Below are 19,247 nucleotides of genomic sequence, written 5' to 3' on the forward strand. Positions count from 1 at the left end.
TTTGTTCAAGAAATTGTGCAGATAATGATGCCTTGAAGAAATTTGGCCATTGTCAAATTTACAAAAAAAAATTACATTTCATCCCCACTGAGAACAGCAATCTCGTCACAGTATCTAATCCGTGTCATAGGTGACTTTCATTGCTTTAAAGCTTTGAACATCACTTGTGGATTTCTAGTCAACAGCTGCTGTGAGTTATTTGAATTCTGTTTGGGAATTAAATGTGTTCTAATGCAGGCGCGTCTGTTTCAGATTTAAAACTTGCTGAAAAGCAACAGGTACCTTGCAAACAGATCAGTGCAAAAAAAAAAGCAGTTTTGCACTTTTCACTCTTTCCGAATAATAACTAATTTCCGTGAGTAACTTCAGTTAATGTAGTTTCTAGGATAGTAATTTTGATTAAACATCAAAATCCTTGAAAGGGCAAACCACGTGGGGTACATAATAGGCAGCTGATCCACTCGGGCCCAGTTTGTGCCTCAGCTGAAGTTGAATCTTACCCCCTGGAGCCTTTATGGTATGTGATTTGCTGGAAAGTCTGTAATAGATTGCAAATGGGTAAATTGGGCTTGCATGCTCTTGATAATTTTTAATTGTAGTGATTCAAAGTTACCAAAGGAATGAACCAATAACCTAAAGTAGTAATTTGTAATTTCAAAGTGTTTTCATTCCCTATTTTATGAAAGGTGCATGGCAAACTAATTTTTTTGTTTACGAACAAGACAGACGAGTAATAGGTTTCAAACCATGTCATTGTGTCTGGCATTTATTGTAAAAAGATGCTACATGACTACGCTTTCACCCTTCGTGAAGGAGCCACCACAAGTTTGTTTTCAGACACTGTTCCCATTCTGGTATGAGGTTGTGATGTATTGGTCATTGACTTTTCAGTGTTAACCCCTTTGTGAATTTGCACCAAATTTAATCTTATTGTGTGCAAGCTGCGGTGTGTAGTTTCCTACTTTTTGTTACACTTTTTAAGTGCAGATCCTCCCCAAAGTAATGGAAGATGTTTTTGAAATATACACGACCATAGCGTACAAACAAAGGAAAGGGTCACATCTGATGTGTTACTTTTTCTGTCATGTTAAATGTTTATCTATATTTATATATCTATACGCCTCTGAAAGTTTCTTATTGATCTGTTGTTGAGACTTGAGACTAACTTCCCTATGCGTTTCCCATTTCCTTGGGTGAAGCAACACAAAATATATAACAAACTGGTGGCAAAAGGATGTCTTCTGACATTGGCATTGTATGACTTGTACTTGGCAGTTTAAGAAATATTTTAGCTTATGTATTCCTTCCTGTATGTGAACTATCCTGCCTCTCTTCATTAGCTGAAATTATTGTCTATGTCTTTGTTGCTTCTAGACTTGATTAAACTAATCCAGTGCTCTCCTGCGGGTTGTCTGTTGTAAACCTGGGCTCATCCAAAAATGGTGCCTAATAATTTTCAAGTGTCTCATTCATCCATAACCCCTGTGCTTGCTCACCTATGTTGGTTCACATTCCAGTGATAACTCAATTTTAAAATTTTTACCCTTTTTCTTCAAATCCCTTGACTCTGTAACCTCTGCTGTCAGATCTCTACTTCATTTCCGGCCATTTTTTGTTACCCAGCCTTTTGTCATTTCACCATTGATGACTCCTTTAATTACCTGGTCCAAAGCTTTGGAAACCCGCCCTTCTTGCCCTCGCTTTATCTTCTGGATGCACTTTCAAACCCTCCAAGCTTTTGGTCACCCATCCCAATGTTCTCTTATATGGCCCAGTGACTAACAAGATCTGATTGTGTATTTGTCCCCCAACTGTGGAGTGGGAAATAGAATCATTGTTAGCCACTCTGACACCCTAATAGACTTTCTGTCTCCACTGACAATGATTGAAACTTGGAATCCCTTGATAGGTGTGACTGTGCATCATATCTGGTACATCAATCTCGACTGAAAGCATTGAAGGTGCGATTTTACCGGTCATGCTCGTTCTAAACTCGTTAGAGTTTAGAAGAATGAGAGGAGATCTCATTGAGACGTATAAGATGATGAATGGGATGGATAGGATAGAGGTGGAAAGACTCTTCCCGCTCAAAAAAGACAATAGGACTAGGGGGCACAGCCTCAAGATAAAAGGGGGGCGGTTTAGAACGGAGTTGAGGAGGAACTTCTTCACTCAAAGGGTGGTGAATCTCTGGAATTCTCTGCCCGTTGAAGTGGTGGAGGCTGCCTCGCTAAATATTTTTAAGACGCGGGTTGATGGGTTTTTGATAGGAGAGGGGATTAAGGGTTATGGGGAGAGGGCGGGAAAGTGGAACTGAGCAGCGACAGATCAGCCATGATCTTATTGAATGGCGGGGCAGGCTCGAAGGGCTGGATGGCCTACTCCTGCTCCTATTTCTTATGTTCTTATGTTCTTATGCTCATGCATGGTGTGAACCCTGCCAGTGTGAATGGTGGCAACATTCCAAGCTGAGAGTTTTGTTCGTTATCAGGAAAAACGACAAATGGAGATTAGTGTACTTTCCACATTTGCTCTTTGGGTTCCATTCAATTTTGCATTGTGTTCAGCATGAAGAAAATGGAAAATGTACTAACCATCTTCGATTTTGTTTTTGCAGGAAGAAAAGAAATGCTTCTCTTGTGATTCACGGACTGTCTTTGCTGAAAACCCGAACAGTCATAGAATTGAGAACGTTGTCACAACGTTTGCTCACAACCGACTGAACACCTGGTGGCAGTCTGAAAATGGTAAGTCTGGTTGTTTGGGGTATAGAAAAGTCAGGTGATCATTATAAACCAGGGTGTCCCGGTGGCACAGTGGTTAGCACTGCTTCCTCACAGTGCCAGGGATCTGGGTTCGATTCCTGGCTTGGGTCACCGTCTGTGTGGAGTTTGCATGTTCTCCCTGTGTCTGCATGGGTTTCCTCCAGGTGCTGTTTCCTCTATCAATCCAAGGATGTGCGAGTTATGTGGATTGGCGATATTAAATTGCCTCTTAATTTCAAGGGGCAAATGAAAGGGGTTATGGGAATAGGGCCTGGGTTAGATGGGCCAAATGGCTTCCTTCTGCACTGTAGGGATTCTATAAAGCAATATATACATATTTAGTATGTGAATTTTGTTGAATGATGTGGACTAATAAACCTTCAGTTGTAAAAGGCCTTTTTTATATGTTAACCTAGAGCTTTCAGCGTCATAAGTTGGTGAGTAAACTGTTGCTGGTGCAATACTGAGCCATGTAGACAGTTGTTGGATTTAATCTCTGCCCTGTGCTGTGTTAATTAAGCTCAGCTGGTTGCTATAGTTGATTTTCATGCTTCTAGACTTGTGTGCGTGAGAGAGAGAGAGAAAGATGCATTAAATCAGCTGGAGTTTCTAGTTCACAATTCTGACATGTGACCCTGTTGCTGCAAATTATAACTGAGTGAGGACATCAACTTGGCTGTGGGGACCCTCCCTCAAGCCAGCAATCAAAGCCTATGTCTGCACTTGATAAATTATCACTTGATTGATATGATGGAGGGCTGTTGTGCTGATCGGACTGTATCTCAGGAGTCTGACGAGAGGCGAAAGAGAAAATTGAATGAGAAATTCCTATTCATACACACCATGGAAGCTGACCAATATTCTCAGGTGACAGATGTGCAGGTCACTGTCCTGTCATCCCCACCCCGATTTCCTTTGGCATTCTGGGGTAAATCGTTGAGCCGGTCATCTTCATTTCAAAGCTTAGAGCCATTGGGTCTTCCTGTGCTCTTGTACAACTCGTTCATCATTTGTCTTTGCTTTATTAGTCAAGATAATGCTTAATGTACACAAACACTTTCTTTTGGTTACGTTTTCTTAAAAAACTAAAGCTAATGGTCAAACCTAGTGTAATTTTCATATTTTCTTGCATATTTTTCTACCAATGCAAAGTCTGATAATTTGTGTACCTTCTCGTGCCTCAGAATCTTAGTAGAATTGCTTGTAAATAGATTAGTACAGCTGTATTTGCATTTACTTCATCTATTTCTTTAATACTGTGGTCTTTTCAAAATACCTCCTCTTCCCCTGCCACTTGATCCTACCACCACAGAGAATGGAACTGATGAGAGTAGAGTGTGCCAAACTGTGACTCTGATCTATTTCCACTTCTGAAATGCAGGTGTACAAAACTAGAAGTTTTGTTGGAGACATTCTTGGCACCTTTCAAAGAACTTCTGATCTATAAGAACCTGAAATCAGTGCTTAGAATCATAGAATCCCTACAGTGCAGAAGGAGACCATTTGGGCCACAATATTACCCAGGCCCCATTCTCGAAACCCCATGTAATTACCCTGATAATTCCACTGACACTAGGGCCAATTTAGCATGGCCAGTCAACTTAATCCACACATTTGTGGACTGTGGGAGGAAACCAGAGCACCCGGAAGAAACCCATGCAGACACTGGGTGGGGGGGGGAGAAATGTGCAAATTCTGCACAGACAGTGACCTGTGGCTGGCATTGAACCTGGATCCCTGGCACACCACTGTGCTGCCGTGCCATCCTGCTTGTGAAAAGATAAATGGCCAATTACTTGTAGAAATGGTGGCTGTTTTTGATTCTGCCACTTTGATACTTTACCCTGCTTCTCCTAATTATTTCATTAATTGTTCATTTGTACTGTCTGAGTGAAGTTATTGCTTTCTGTATTTTTATTTGTAGGGTGGAGAATAAACACCAGTACGGACTGTTGTAATATACCTTTTTAAGGGGTAGCAGCATGCTATCATAAGAAAGGAAGTGTGTCATGTAACCCAGTCTCAGTTTCACTTTTGTTTGTGGATAGAACACAGCATGCATGGCTTTGCTGCTGTTGTCATCAAGCTTTCTATCTTGTATAAATGTCCTTATGTACCTCGTCTTAAACCCACAATGTGTTTACCCCAAATTCCCTTATGAGTGATTGGTGCCTTGACATTATAAAAACCCAACATAGACCATCTGGGTTAAATGACCTGTTTCTGTGTTGTAATTGCTATGTAGCTTATGTTTTACTACTTCAGCATTGTAAAACTGTTCAAACTGATGCCATGAGTTTTCTCTTTTTTCCTTCATTAAAAATTTGCTTTTTCCTTCCACAGGCATAGAGAATGTTTCCCTTCAACTGGATCTGGAAGCTGAATTCCATTTTACCCACCTGATTATGACATTCAAGGTATGCAGTTAGTTACTTACATGTGCTCAAGTTGCTGAAAGGCTCGTTTTTTTTTATATATGGAATAACCACCATCAGTCCAATTTTTTTGGAATGAGCAAGTCACAAATTTTAACTGCCATTCAATGTAAATTTTCAAACCTGTAATAATTGCTCTCGTGCTTTATATTTTTGTAAGTTATTGCTCCTTTGGGTGGTGAAAATAGTGAAGTTCTATAAAGGACTTGTGAATTTTACTGAAGTTTTATGAGACTTTTAGAATAGCTACTTTTTAACTCACTGCTTCGATCATCTGACATACCTCTAACTTTTAATAAAACTCCCATTTCAGGAATACTGAGAGTTTATCTTTTTAAATTTAAATGTACAATTAATGCTTGATTCATAACTATCTGCCATAGATACTCCTGTACTTGGAGGTAATCTCCCCATGAAAACTGCTCTATAAACAGCCACTAGAGAAACATTAGGAATGGTTTTAGCCGTTCTTTGATTTTAATTTGTCATTTAATTTGTGGGGTAGCACAATGGTTAGCACTGCTGCTTCACAGCTCCAGGGACCTGGGTTCGATTCCCGGCTTGGGTCATGGTCTGTGTGGAGTTTGCACATTCTCCTCGTGTCAGTGTGGGTTTCTTCTGGGTACTCCGGTTTCCTCCCACACTCCAAAGATGTGCGGGTTAGGTTGATTGGCCATGCTAAAAAATTGCCCGTTGGGGTACTAGGATGCTTACGTTAGAGGGATTAGCAGGTAAAATATGTTGGGATATGGGGGTAGGGTCTGGGTGGGATGGTGGTCGGTGCAGACTCGATGGGCTGAAGGGCCTCTTTCTGCACTGTAGAGTTCTATGATTCTATACTGTAATTAAGAAGTAAATGTAATGTTATGGTGCCATAATGTAGGGAATCTACGTCAATAACAATTTAAACTTGAGTTCATCTGCCTTGGCTAGTACTTGGATGCCACTGACTGTGTTCTTGAAAATTCCTTCTCTGTCACTGGCAAGGCATTTATTGCTCTTTGTCAGTTACCCTTGTGGTGGTAGACTTTTTTTTGTCTGAGTATGTCCAGGCTATAAGTGACTATGTTGTGATCACTTGCCATTGATGTTGCAGTTGATGAATCTTGGGGATGATTGATATGGGTGCCCACAGAACTGTGGTTCATATTGTCATTGTTAGTGCTTGGAGGATCTTCTGTACCTGCATCACCTGGGTCTTCTGTGGGCACATTGGATGTTGCAAGCTTGGCATAGGTACTCCTTGAAACATACTGAACCGAATTTCACATGAGCGAGCCTGCTTGAAGTTTTCTGAGTGGTGATCTGCAATGTAGAAGTTTCTACACGATCCTGTGATAATGAAGTTGTATGGCATAGAGAGAAAATTAGTTACTGAGAGAATTGTCTTCATTGTTGTTTCTGTTTCTAAATTTTTTTCCCTTTATTTGTGGGTTCACCTTTTTAGGAAAATATACTAGATGCTTTGCAGAATGTAATGAGGACATAATAATGAGGATTTTAAAGATGAGTTATTTGAGGGTTAATGAGGTCTTTCTTAAAAAAAAAAGTGCAAGTATATTTGCAATCATTGTTAACATAATAGATTATAGGTAAGCAGTACCCATCCCTCCATAATTTTGGATTATGTATAGCATTAATGATCGTTCCTTGAAGCAATGCTTGTTTCTAAATTTGTAGAATTTAATATATTGACAAAGTCACCATTTTATTTAGCTTATTCGACTAGTCCTCCCTAAAAGTAGTAGTATTCTTTCTTTCCCACTGTCGCCCATGTCTCTCTCTCCCAGTCACACTTTCACCTCTGAGTCAGTAGGTTGTGAGTTTAAGTTCAAAGCTGACATTGCAATGTGGCATTGGAGACGAGCTGCACTGTTAGGGGTGCCATCCCTCAGCTGAGATGTTAAACTGAAGCTCTGTCAAGTGGATGTAAAAGATTCTACTATTTTGACGAGGGGTAGGGGAGCTATCGTTGCTCCCCAGTCAATATCTATTCCTATGTTAATATAGGACCAATTATTTTGTCATTATCACTTTATTGATTGGGAGACCTTGCTGTATGCAAATTGGCTGTTGATTCCTATTACAACAGTGACCCAACATAAAAAGCATTTCATTGGCTGGAAAGCATTTTGAGATATCCTAAGATGTAAGGCACTATATAAATCCAAGTCTGTCTTTTGGGAAAATGCTAATCACGCACAGGACGGTTTCTGCATTAAGGTATGCTGATGCTTAAAACACTCTAAGGTCAAGAAGACATAATCTTAAAATTGGAATTGGGCCTTTCAGAAGTAAATCAGGAAACAGTTTTTAGCGCAAAGGATAAAGATATGAAATTCTTTCCCAACACAATATGGATTCTGGGCCAATTAAAATTTTTAAGTTAGATCGACAGGCCTATGTTGGATAAGGGTGTTGGGGAAATGGATCAAAGGTTGCTAAATAAAGTTGAAATCACCCATGACCTAACAGAATGACTGACTCATGTCCCTGTGTTTCTTTGCCCATCCAAATTATTGAAACACATTTGGCTAAATTTTGTGAAAAAAAGTATATATTTTTCTCCAGACTTTTCGTCCAGCTGCTATGATGATAGAGCGATCTTCCGATTTCGGAGAGACCTGGCAGGTCTATCGGTATTACGCTTATGATTGCGAGTCATCCTTTCCCGGCATCTCAACAGGATCATTGAAGAAAGTGGATGACATTATTTGTGACTCTCGGTACTCTGATATCGAACCTTCTACTGAAGGAGAGGTTTGTAGCAAATGTTTGATCGTGAACAGAGCTGTTTGTCTGGGCATTCCGCCTGGTTCAAAGTAGTGTGTGTATTAAAATGGAGTTTAAAGTAGCAATCCACGATGTATAGATACATATTATCATGGCTGTTGAATTAACCAAGTTTGTCTGATGCTTTTCCTTACCATTTAGGTTTTTCTGGTAAACTTATCTTGTCTGTCTTTAGGTTATTTACCGGGTGTTGGATCCAGCCTTTAAAATTGAAGACCCTTATAGCCGAAGAATACAAAGTAATTGTTATTACGTAACTTGTTTCTATCACCGCAATGTTTTTATTTTAATAAAGAGTAAACTTTTACATAAACTTCACACTCTGATTGCTGTCAATTATTTACACAGCACAATGATTTAATCTTATTACTGCCATTGCTAATGTGGACCTCTAAATAGTTTCCGCTGTAATTGTTTTTTCCAATTAATTGTCTTTCTACACTAGGGTAGTAACTGGGTAAATAGATTTGCATTTATCATAGTTTCCTGTCTGATCCACATGCTTCCTGTTGACTTGAGTACAACTTGGTTGCAGCAGAGAAGTGGAGGATGTTCATGTTCAGGATGTTACTTTTGGCAGAGGGCTGGGAAACCTAAAAAAAAGTTCTTAAACCTCCTAAATTCCAGCTCTCGTTCAGTTTAGCCTGTTATAGTCCAGATGAAACAACAATGCTAATCTGGCCGAAAGGGTGGGGGAGAGAGAATGGAGAGAAAGAAATGATTGTACTATTTTTGCAAACCATTTTTCAAAATCTGAATGACAAAAAAAGCGATTTGAATATGGACTTAATAAAAATGAACAAGTCCACCCAGATTTAAATTCAAATCCAACCTGGTCTGTTCCTAATCAATAAGCAAACTCTGGTTCAGACTCTAGCAAGAAATGGACCACACTAGTTGTACTTGAGCTGAATTATTATTTTGTACAGCACTTAGTCCCCAAGGTTCTTGATTTGCATGGAGGGGTGCGCCAGCTTTATTTTTATTTGGCTCGTGATGTTGAGGAAGAAGCCTGCAATATTGTTTTTGTCTCAATTAGTGTAGCTTTTACAGTGGAAATGTGCTTTGGAATTCCTTTTTTTTTCAAATGGACGCAGGGCTTGTGTGTCAATCTTGCATTCTTTTTGTGTTGTAAGACATGCAAGAGCAGTTAACTTGTGCATGCTGTTGGGAAAGATACTTAGCTATCTGTTAGCATCATTGTCTGCATTAAATTTGCTGGACCTTCTCGTGCTAAATTCAGATTAAGCAGAGAAGCTATTTAATATCTGAATCTTCCAGTGATCTGCCTTAAGACACTTTTCAACAGTATTAAAATTGATCAATTTGAAAACATGTTCTATCTCATGATTTCTAATTAGCCTCACATTGAATTAGAATCGAAGAATAATTAACGGATGTAGGCTTGTAAAATTGATTGAAAAATCTTGAATGTGTATTTGAGAAACTGTCTTATTGTTTTCAGAAGTGCCCCTATCTGATCTTAATGGAAGAATTTTGATTTGTTTGCATGTTATATTTTGAAGATATGCTGAAGATCACAAATTTGAGGATAAAATTTACTAAGCTCCACACTCTGGGTGACAATTTGCTGGACTCGCGAATGGAAATCAAAGAAAAATATTACTATGCTATCTATGACATGGTAGTTCGTGGCAACTGTTTCTGCTATGGACACGCCAGTGAGTGTGCTCCTGTTAATGATTCTGATGACCAAGATGTGGACGGGAAGGTGAGTGCAAAAGTGATTTGCAAATTAAGTTAGCAAAACCATATATTTTCAACTTCTATGGTAAACAATGCTACTAAATACTTTTCACTGCACTTCTATGTTGAACTGTTATAAAAATTTTTCACTGCATTGGCTTCCGCATTCAACATTGGGACCATAAAATATATTTTTGCTGTGTTAAACTGACTACTATAAAATGCGGACAGGCCCAAGCTTTGTTTCAAGGCTTGAATGGCGAGGGTGCCAGTTCCACAGTGAAGTTTGGTGCTTCCATCAGAGCTTAATTGAACCCAGATGAACAGTTTCCTTGACCTGGCTGCACCATTTCCTGTTCTGAGACTTAAGACAAAACCGAATTTGAGTTCACAAACTTTCAACAATCAAAGCTGTTCTTTCAGCTTCCTGCTACAGCAGTCAGATTGCAGTCTGGACATGTTTAGTTTGCATCAAGCACATTGTACTAATTTTATTAATACCATACAACTTTTATTCATTTTTTTTTCTTTCCTCTCTCCTGCGTTACAACCCAGCTGCAAGATAAAAGTGGTGGCAAACCTGCCTTGAGTCATTCAGTGATAGCCTGGGCCAGCTGATAGGATGTTTGCAAGAGTAGTCTAGGGGAAAAACTGCCTCTCCTTTCCCTCTTGGTGCCTCTGATTCCTGTTTCCCCAGCTGTTTTGAGGCAGAGATAATTCATTCAGTGATGTGACAAAGGAAGATGTTTGTATCTCACTGCTATATAATGTCTGCTGTACCACTATATTCTTTGAAATCCCTTTTCTGGTGGGAAATTGAGTGAAATGTGACCTGTGCACATGTTTGTCTTGGTAATTGACAGCACAACAGTGTTTTATTAAATATATGTTTGATTCAGTTTTCAGGCAAAATATTTTAAAATGTAGAAATGCTCTATGTTCAACTTAAGGCCCCTCCACTGTTCCATTGTAGATGAAGTTTTAAAAAAATCTTTGGATATCTTAGAAATTGATCCCTTCCTGCCAAATGTTTTTCTAGTGTACGCTTGATTAATGGTATCCCAAATGATACAAGTACATACTGTTTCTAATGCATTAACATTTACTTTGAATCCTTGGGGAATAATTTTGTTTCAGAAAGCTTGGGGTTTAAATTTGGCTATCATGGTTATAGGCACAAATGTGCGACTGTATACAGAAAGTTGGAGTTTGATTTTTGAATTAAATTGAGCAGATGTGTTTGTGTATTTGTGCCTCTTTTTTAAACTGGGAATTATGCAAGAATTTTGAAGTTTTCTCTTCCCTGTAACTACCAAAAACATTTGTTTAGAACTTCAAAATGACACGAACAAATTAATAGTATTGCTTCCTGGTGAACTTGTGTGAAAATCCAAGTAATTTGGAAACAGTTTTAGCAATTTTTCTGCAGTGCAATATATCATTAAAATAACAGTTCATTGGGCAATTGAATAAATGTTAGCATTGTCTTTCAGGTACATGGTCGGTGTGTATGTCGACACAACACCAGAGGTTTAAACTGTGAGTTATGTGAGGATTTTCATCACAATGCACCTTGGAAACCTGCCGAAGGCCGCAACAGCAATGCATGCCAAAGTGGGTTTAAAACTTGTGTCTTCACTTTTGGCATGCCTTCTGCATGCAACGTATATTTGTAGCTTTCTTTATCTGTAAAATACAAAATGGTTATTATTTTCCAATAGCTTAGCGAGTTTGGCCTTGAGTAGGGGTAGCACAGTGGTTAGCATTGCTGAATCACAGCGCCAGGGACCCGAGTTCAATTCCGGCATTGGGTGACTATTCATCTGGAGTTTATACATTCTTCTGTGTGTGCATGGGTTTCCTCACCTGGGTGCTCCCACAGTCCAAAGATGTCCGGGTTACTTTGGCCATGCTAAATTGCCCCTTAGTATCCAAAGATGTGTAGGTTAGGGGGATTAGCAGGGTAAATACATGAGGTTATGGAGTTAAGGCCTGAGTAAGATGTTTCGTTGGAGAGTCGGTGCAGGCTTGATGGCACTAGAAGGATTCTATGATGCTAAATGACTATCCAACTATCTTTCATTCAATCTATATCACCCTCGGCTCACTAACCTTTGCTAAACTGACAGTAAAGTTGGTTGTAATTGACAACCATACCTGTTGCTTACAGGGGAAAAATCAAACATACTTCTTATTGTGGTTCAAACTTTCTTCCCAACTGTTCACAGGGATTGTATGTTCAGTGAACAGACAAATTTATGTATTTTGTCATCCAAACCATGAACCCACGTGCATATCATGAATGAGTGCAACACACAGTTGACCTTTTTACTGTGGTGTTACACTCTGAAGGATGTATGGCTTGCCCATCCTTTATTCCAGTGTACGCTGATGGGAAATATTACATTTTGCATCGTTAGTTTCTTAATGGTTAAAATAAGTTGTCAAATTTTGGTTAAAAGATTAATAATTAGAGAAGAGGGAAAGCAATACTGCAAATAATGCTCGACTTATGCAATGCATGAAATTGTCTTGAAAAAGTAGTGTTCAAACTTAAGTTGTTTCATAATGTTTTAACTGAGGCTTTAATGAACCTAGCATGAATGCTCCTCCACTATTACGTTGAAATCAGGGGACTGCTGAATGGGCAAGTCTCAACATTTGTACCATTTTCAAGCTGGCACATTTTGATAGCCAAATGAATGCAATTGTCTCAGATAAGCATGTAGCATATTAATTAATCAGATTTACCTTTTGGGTGAACACCATATGGCTCAGTTGATGGGATTTAGTTGCTTTGGCAGCTGACACTTAAATCAGATACCAAAATATTATAATATGACTGCAAGCTCACAAGCAAGAGCCTCGGTAACAGTATGTCATATCCCAAAAACAGTCACACCAGGTTCGAAACAATCTGTTTCTCTGTCCACAGATACTGCTGAGTTTTTGCAGCACTTTCTGGCTTTATTTCAGATCTCCAACATAGAATCCCTACAGTGCAGAAGGTGGTCATTCAGCCCATAAGGCCTGGATCGATAACAATCCCATCCAGGCCCTATTCCTATAATCCCCGTGTATTTACCCTGCTAATCCCCTTGACACTAAAGGGGAAATTTAGCATAGCCAATCAATTCTAACCCACGTGTCTTTGGACTATGGGAAGAAACCAGAGCACCCAGAGGAAACCCATGCAGAAACAGGGAGAACATGCAACCTCTGCACACAGTGACCCAAAGCTGGAATTGAACCTGGTGCTGGGAGGCAGCAGTGCTAACCACTGTGCCACCGTGGCACCCATCCAGAGTATTTGGCTTTTATACATTATCAGTGAATATGAGAAGTTGCTCGTGTTAGCAATTAGCCAGCCACTTTATTTACCCGAAGCATTCCCGTTGAAGCTAAAGCTATCTTATATAAAGACTTGTGTATTATCACACTTCTCAAAGATCATGTTTCAGAGGCTAACAGGAGTTCCCTTTAGGTTTTTGTAATTGTCCCTTTAACATTTCCTATGAATGAGATTTTGTTGTTTTCAATCAAATGGTGTAATACTTCGTCACATTTAGTTCCTGCTCCCAGGAATCTCTGATGAAAGTAGACTTATGAAGACTGTATTGGATTTGGATTTTTTTTACTGTTGTATACCTCGCTTACATTTACTGTTGAGGCTTGCAAATCAATAAAGGCTGCTTGGGTAACATACCTGAACTTGTCCAATACCTCTTGCATTGGTGCACACATCAAGGAAGTGGCACAGTGGCTAGAACTGCTGCGTCACAGCGCCAGGGACCTATGTTCAATTCGGGTCTCGGGATCACTGGATGGGTGGAGTTTGCACCTTCTCCCCGTGTCTGCATGGGTTTCCTCCGGGTGCTCCAGTTTCCTCCCACAGTCCAAAGATGTGCAGGTTAGATGGATTGACTATGCTAAATTGCCCCTTAGTGTCAGGGGGACTTGCAGGGTAAATACATGGAATTATGATGAATAGAGCATGGGTGGGATTGTTGTTGGTGCAGATTCGATCAGCCACGTGGCCTCTTACTACACTGTAGAGATTCTATGATTCTATCAAATAGAAAAATTAATAAAGTACAGCACATAACAAAGTTATATTTTGTTGGGGTGATTTTCAGTTGCCTTTAGAGAGTTGATGGAAGTTGAGGTTATTCAATCCTTTTGATTTCATCCTTCCACATTACCACTCTTACAGTGCACAAGTCGCAGACAAGTTCTGGCTGGATTTGCCCACCACCTGTAAAACTACTTCTACACACATTTTGCCACGATAAAGCACTGAATCTACCAAAGTCTGGGAGTAGGACTTGCCTGTATGTAGTGCCTTTCATGTAGCAAAATGTTCCAAGGTGCTTCAAAGGGGTGTAATCAGACAAAAACCCATTCTTCATCTCATTTGTGAACCTGCAGGTGTTAGTAAGCCATGCATAGCTGGAATGTAACATCCTTCTCTAGGAAGTCTGCAAGCACTAATTAGTTGCTAGAGACCAGCACTTTGGGTGGGGGCCAATTATCCTTTACATGTGTGCTGCATATTTTAATCTGTTTTAAGGTGTATGATTCTGATTTGTGCTGTTAATAATGGGTATGTTAAATTAGTGTTTTATGTATTTTAAATTTCAGGATGCAAGTGCAATGGGCATGCTGATGAATGTCACTTTGACATGGCTGTGTACATAGCATCTGGTAATGTTAGTGGTGGTGTTTGTGATGGCTGTCGGAATAATACAATGGGACATCACTGTGAACAATGCAAACCTTTCTACTACCAGCATCCAGAACGAAGTATTCGTGCCAGCGACATCTGTGAACGTAAGTACTGTTATTTGATACACCAAGATTTGTGAAAGAAGTGAATGACACTGACCTGTTTGATCCTTTTTTTCTGACTGGGGGGAGCTTTAGAAGTTTGAAATGGAACATGTGCTTCAAGGTGTTTGTTTTCGTACTGCAATATTCCTTCTCAATTCAGTGTTATTTTTGCACTGGTGAAATTTGAGTTCAGGAATTGGAATTAAATAATTTTGAATTAAGAGTACAAAATTATGTACAAAAGCAAGCTTTTGATGAGATGTGACTGAATGTACGCATTACAATTAGAACTGATGGGAGCTGGTGATGTTGTGGTAATGTTACTGGATTAATAATCCATAGATCCAGCTTACTGCACTGGGGTCATGACAGTCTGTGGAATTTGAATTCAATTAATAAATCTGGTATGTAAGGCTAACCTCTGTAATGGTGACCATGAAACTATTATGGATTATTGTGAAAAAAATCGATTTGGTTCACTAATGCTCTTTAGCGAATGGAATCTGCTTTCTTTACCTGATCCAGATCCACACTAATATGGTTGACTTATAACTCTCCTCAGATGTTATCAGAACTAGGAACAGGAGTAGGCCATCTACCCTTCGAGCCTGCTTTGCAATTTAATAAGATTATGACTGATCTTTTTGTGGGTCTCAGCTCCATTTACCCACCCACTCACTATAACCATTAATTCCTTACTGTTCAAAAAATGTTCTATCCTTGCCTTAAAAGCATTCAATGAGGTAGCCTCATTGGGCAGGCAATTCCAAAGATTCATAATCCTTTGGGTGAAGAAGTTCCTCTCAACTTAGTCCTAGATCTGCTCTGCCTTATTTTGAGGCCATGCCTCTTAGTTCTCGTTTCACCTGCAGATGGAAACAGCCTCCCTGCTTCTATCTTATCTAATCTCTTCATTATCTTATGTGTTTGTATAAGATCTCCCCTCATTCTTTTGAATTCCAATGAGTATAGGCCCAGTCTATTCCGTCTCACCTCACAAGCCAACCCCCTCCAGAGTCAACCTAGTGAATCTCTTCTGCACCCCCCTGCAGTGCCAGTATATCCATCCTCAAGTGAGGAGATCAAAACTGTACACAGTTCTCCAGGTGTGGCCTCACCAACACCTTTTACAGCTGCAACATAACCATCCTGTTATTAAACTCCATCCCCCTAGCAATGAAGGATAAAATTCCATTGGGGTTGAACGACAAATTCTGGCTCTGCCAGCAACACCCACATCCCATGAAAGGAAAAATGAAAGTTTTTTTTTCCCTATGACAATTCATGACAACTGAACCAAGCATTAACTAAAATTTATATCGTTGTTGACTCATTCATTCTTGCAAACAGTGGTCAAGGTTAAAAAAAACTTAAAGTTGGAAAATGAATAAATTGAAAGCATTTGTTTTAAAAACAAAACAAAACACCATTTGCTATGCTTTTGATGTATAATCACTTCAGTCTCCTGTTAATGCAGCTTGTAACTGTGACCCTGCTGGATCACTGAATGGTGGGATCTGTGACAGTCACACTGATTTGACAGCTAACCTCATTGCGGGGCAGTGCCGGTGTAAGCTAAACATTGAGGGTGAGCGCTGTGATCTCTGCAAAGAGGGCTTCTTTGGACTAAGCGCAGATGACCCAATGGGATGTCAGGGTAAGTAGATGACCGCTTCTGAAATCAATGCTTTTCCTTTGTGTTTGAATTTATAATCTTCCTTCTCCCTGCGCTGAATTCCACTTTGTTGTGGAGGATTGTTTACAAGTGCTATAGATTCACCTGAATAATATTCCTCCACTGTAGGACTGTTTGCATGAAAATGGATCGACATAGAACTGTCTGTTCATCAGTTTAAAAAAAGTCTTTAACTGGACTTTCAGCCAATTTAGTAATTTTCTTTGCCAGCAGATTTTCAACATAATGATGGCTGCTCATCAAACACTTTGAAAGGAAATTTACCCTTAAGACAGAGCTATTTTAGCACAATCAATGCAACTATCTCAAAGTACATGCTTTCAAAGCAAAATGGTACAGATTCTGAAAGTCCAGAGAAAGACCTGGAAATATTCAGTTCATTCAGTGTGTGGGGCTAGGACAGAACAACTTAGTTTGATGGGCAGATCCATTCATAAAAAAAAATTGGATATCTTAAAGTTGGCTTACAAGCAGAGAAAGAATCCAAAGCATTTCATGCCATAAAAACATTTGTTCCAATTGAGCAATAGTTTACTTTGAATTATACAGTCATCCTTCTCATGCCTTCCAGGTTCACTTGTAAGGAATTTTGTGTTTTCCAGATGTCTTCGTTGCTTCCCCAAATGGTGGCGTTTTGTCTTCTGTATTTCCTAGCGAAAATTAGCGCAGGAAAATGAGAGAGGATCAGGGGTGCAGGAAGTAATAGAGCAGTAATTACAAAAGTAAAAAGTTTAAACAAAATACAATTAGTCTTCTACTCTTGGGAACAATTTTTTTTGACTTAGAACTTAGAATTTGACTTAGAATCCCTGCAGTACAGAAAGAGGCCATTTGGCCCATCGAGTCTGCACTGACCACAACCCCATCCAGGCCCTACCCCCACATCCCAACATATTTACCCACTAATCCCTCTAACTTACGCATCTCAGGACACTAAGGGCAATTTTAGCATGACCGACCAATCAACCTAACCTATCTTTGCACCGTGGGAGGAAACTGGAGCACCCGGAGGAAACCCACGCAGACACGAGGAGAACGTGCAAACTCCACACACAGTGACCCAAGCCGGGAATCAAACCCAGGTCCCTGGAGCTGTGAAGCAGCAGTGCTAACCACCGTGCTGCCCTGACTTTGGAGGTTGGTTTGGGGATGAGGGCGATGATTATTGGGATTCTCAGTTCCAGCCGAAAATGACCAGAAAGCCAATGTTGAGTCTGTGGTATCAGTTCAAGATCATTGAACAGGAGGGAAGCAATCCTGTCCAATTCTGAAAAGACCAAACGAGATTCTGGTTTCTTTGTTCACCGGTTTATCTTCAAGCAACTGCGGGGAAGCCATATCCACACAAGGTGGAGCATAAGCTTCTCAACTACAATACAACAGCTGGAACTTTTTGGTTGTTTACCCCAGTGAGATCTTCCACTCCCACTGCCAATTCACCTTCACCGCAGGTTTCATGACGTCAAGGAGTGCATTCAACAGGAAACCCCCATTGTCAATGGGACCAGAAGATCCTGCTGTCAGCCAGTGGTGGGCTGCCTCCGTGAAACAAGCAGCAATGAATCCTTGCCCCTCATTCTTATACTGTTATACAGACAATAGTTCATCTGCATTTACTGATCACGCATTAACATGAGTTGATGCTTTAATGCAGTTATCCAATTGTGTATATGGTGATTATACCTTCATGTTTACACTATAACTCCAACCTTCAACACTGAATTACAATGGTCAAAACAGCCTCTTGTATCTTTGTCAGAAAACCCCCACCCTTCTTGCAGCTCCTTAAGGGTACAGTTTTTCTTGTATGCTGTTACTAACCCTTACTTTCCCCTTTCAGTTATGGTCAGCAAACTTGGAACTATTTTGAAGTTCAGGTTTGATTTGAAGATATTTAGAGATCCACAGACAACAAGCAGGTTTTATTCATTGAATTGGCACCTGTGCGTACTGGGCTGGCAGGTGGAGGTGAGGTTGGCGGAAGCATTTTATGTGACGCTAAAAACAAACAGTAATGCTGCCTCTGGCAGCGTTTTCTTTAAAATGCTTGGCATTGTTAGGAAACCTCCGATAGCTGTTTTAGGGTTAGGCAGCCTAGTGCCCTGTATAACTGGGGCAAGAATGCATTGCACATCCTCTGCTTATTTGTACATTGAAATTATAATTAGAGCCCTACACTGGGTGCACTGATTTGCATATTTAAGATGCTTTTTACTTGCTGTGGGCAGGAATGGTCAAAACCCATTTATGGGCCTGTCCTTTTCTGAAATCGACCAGGTTTTTCCTCTGGTCACTTCTGCTGAGATGCAGGCAGGTGGGAGCTGAAACTTCCCTGACCACAACCACCTCCCCAATCACCATGTCAATAATTACTTTAAATATTTCTATATCCATGATTTTTGTTTGAAAATGGGGCATGTTGCTGAGGCACATTTGTTTATCTTTGCTCACTTAGTGTGTACCTGTAACCATTTGGGAACTCATCCAGGAGGGAGTCCCTGTGATGACGTAACGGGGAATTGCTTCTGTAAACGTCTGGTGATGGGAAGAAACTGTGATCAGTGTCTGGTAAGAAAATGGCAGAAATAGAAAACGCTACCCAAAGCGTCCTTAAAGTTTCGGTGAATACGTGAATAGCTTTAACGTTGTGGAGAAATATTATCTGTTTGAAATAGCATCAAAATTGCTGAACTAGATTTGAATGATGGGACTATGAGCAGCACTGTGGCACAGTGGTTGGCACTGTTGCCTCACGGCACTAAGAACCGGGTTTAGTTACAGCCTCAGACTGTGTGGAGTTTGCACGTTCTCCCTGTGTCTGCATGGATTTCCTCCAGATGCTCCTGTTTCCCCCCACACTCCAAAGGTGTGTGGATTAGGTTGATTGACCATGCCAAATTGACCCTAGTGTCAGGGGGGGTTACCAGGGATTACAGGCAAAAGGGCTTGGGTGGGATTTTGTCAGTGCACGTTCAATGGGCCAACTGGCCTCTTGTGCTGTAGGAATTCTATGACTCAGTT

At 40.2% G+C, this 19,247-nt stretch overlaps 1 protein-coding gene across 1 annotated transcript in view; it reads left to right on the forward strand.

Moving 5' to 3' along the window:
- The window catches only part of lamb1a (laminin, beta 1a), an 81,953-nt gene that overhangs the window by 8,809 nt on the left and 53,897 nt on the right, over positions 1–19,247 (forward strand). Inside the window, exons 3-11 of the mRNA XM_080207297.1 lie at positions 2,618–2,747; positions 5,109–5,182; positions 7,772–7,960; positions 8,169–8,232; positions 9,520–9,725; positions 11,194–11,314; positions 14,342–14,530; positions 16,008–16,187; positions 18,682–18,794. Coding sequence (XP_080063423.1) covers positions 2,618–2,747; positions 5,109–5,182; positions 7,772–7,960; positions 8,169–8,232; positions 9,520–9,725; positions 11,194–11,314; positions 14,342–14,530; positions 16,008–16,187; positions 18,682–18,794 — 1,266 coding nt within the window. The remainder of the gene's footprint in view (positions 1–2,617; positions 2,748–5,108; positions 5,183–7,771; positions 7,961–8,168; positions 8,233–9,519; positions 9,726–11,193; positions 11,315–14,341; positions 14,531–16,007; positions 16,188–18,681; positions 18,795–19,247) is intronic.

The sequence above is a fragment of the Carcharhinus amblyrhynchos genome, chromosome 19 (genome assembly GCF_965287045.1).
Source record: "Carcharhinus amblyrhynchos chromosome 19, sCarAmb.v2.hapA, whole genome shotgun sequence".
NCBI lineage: Eukaryota > Metazoa > Chordata > Chondrichthyes > Carcharhiniformes > Carcharhinidae > Carcharhinus > Carcharhinus amblyrhynchos.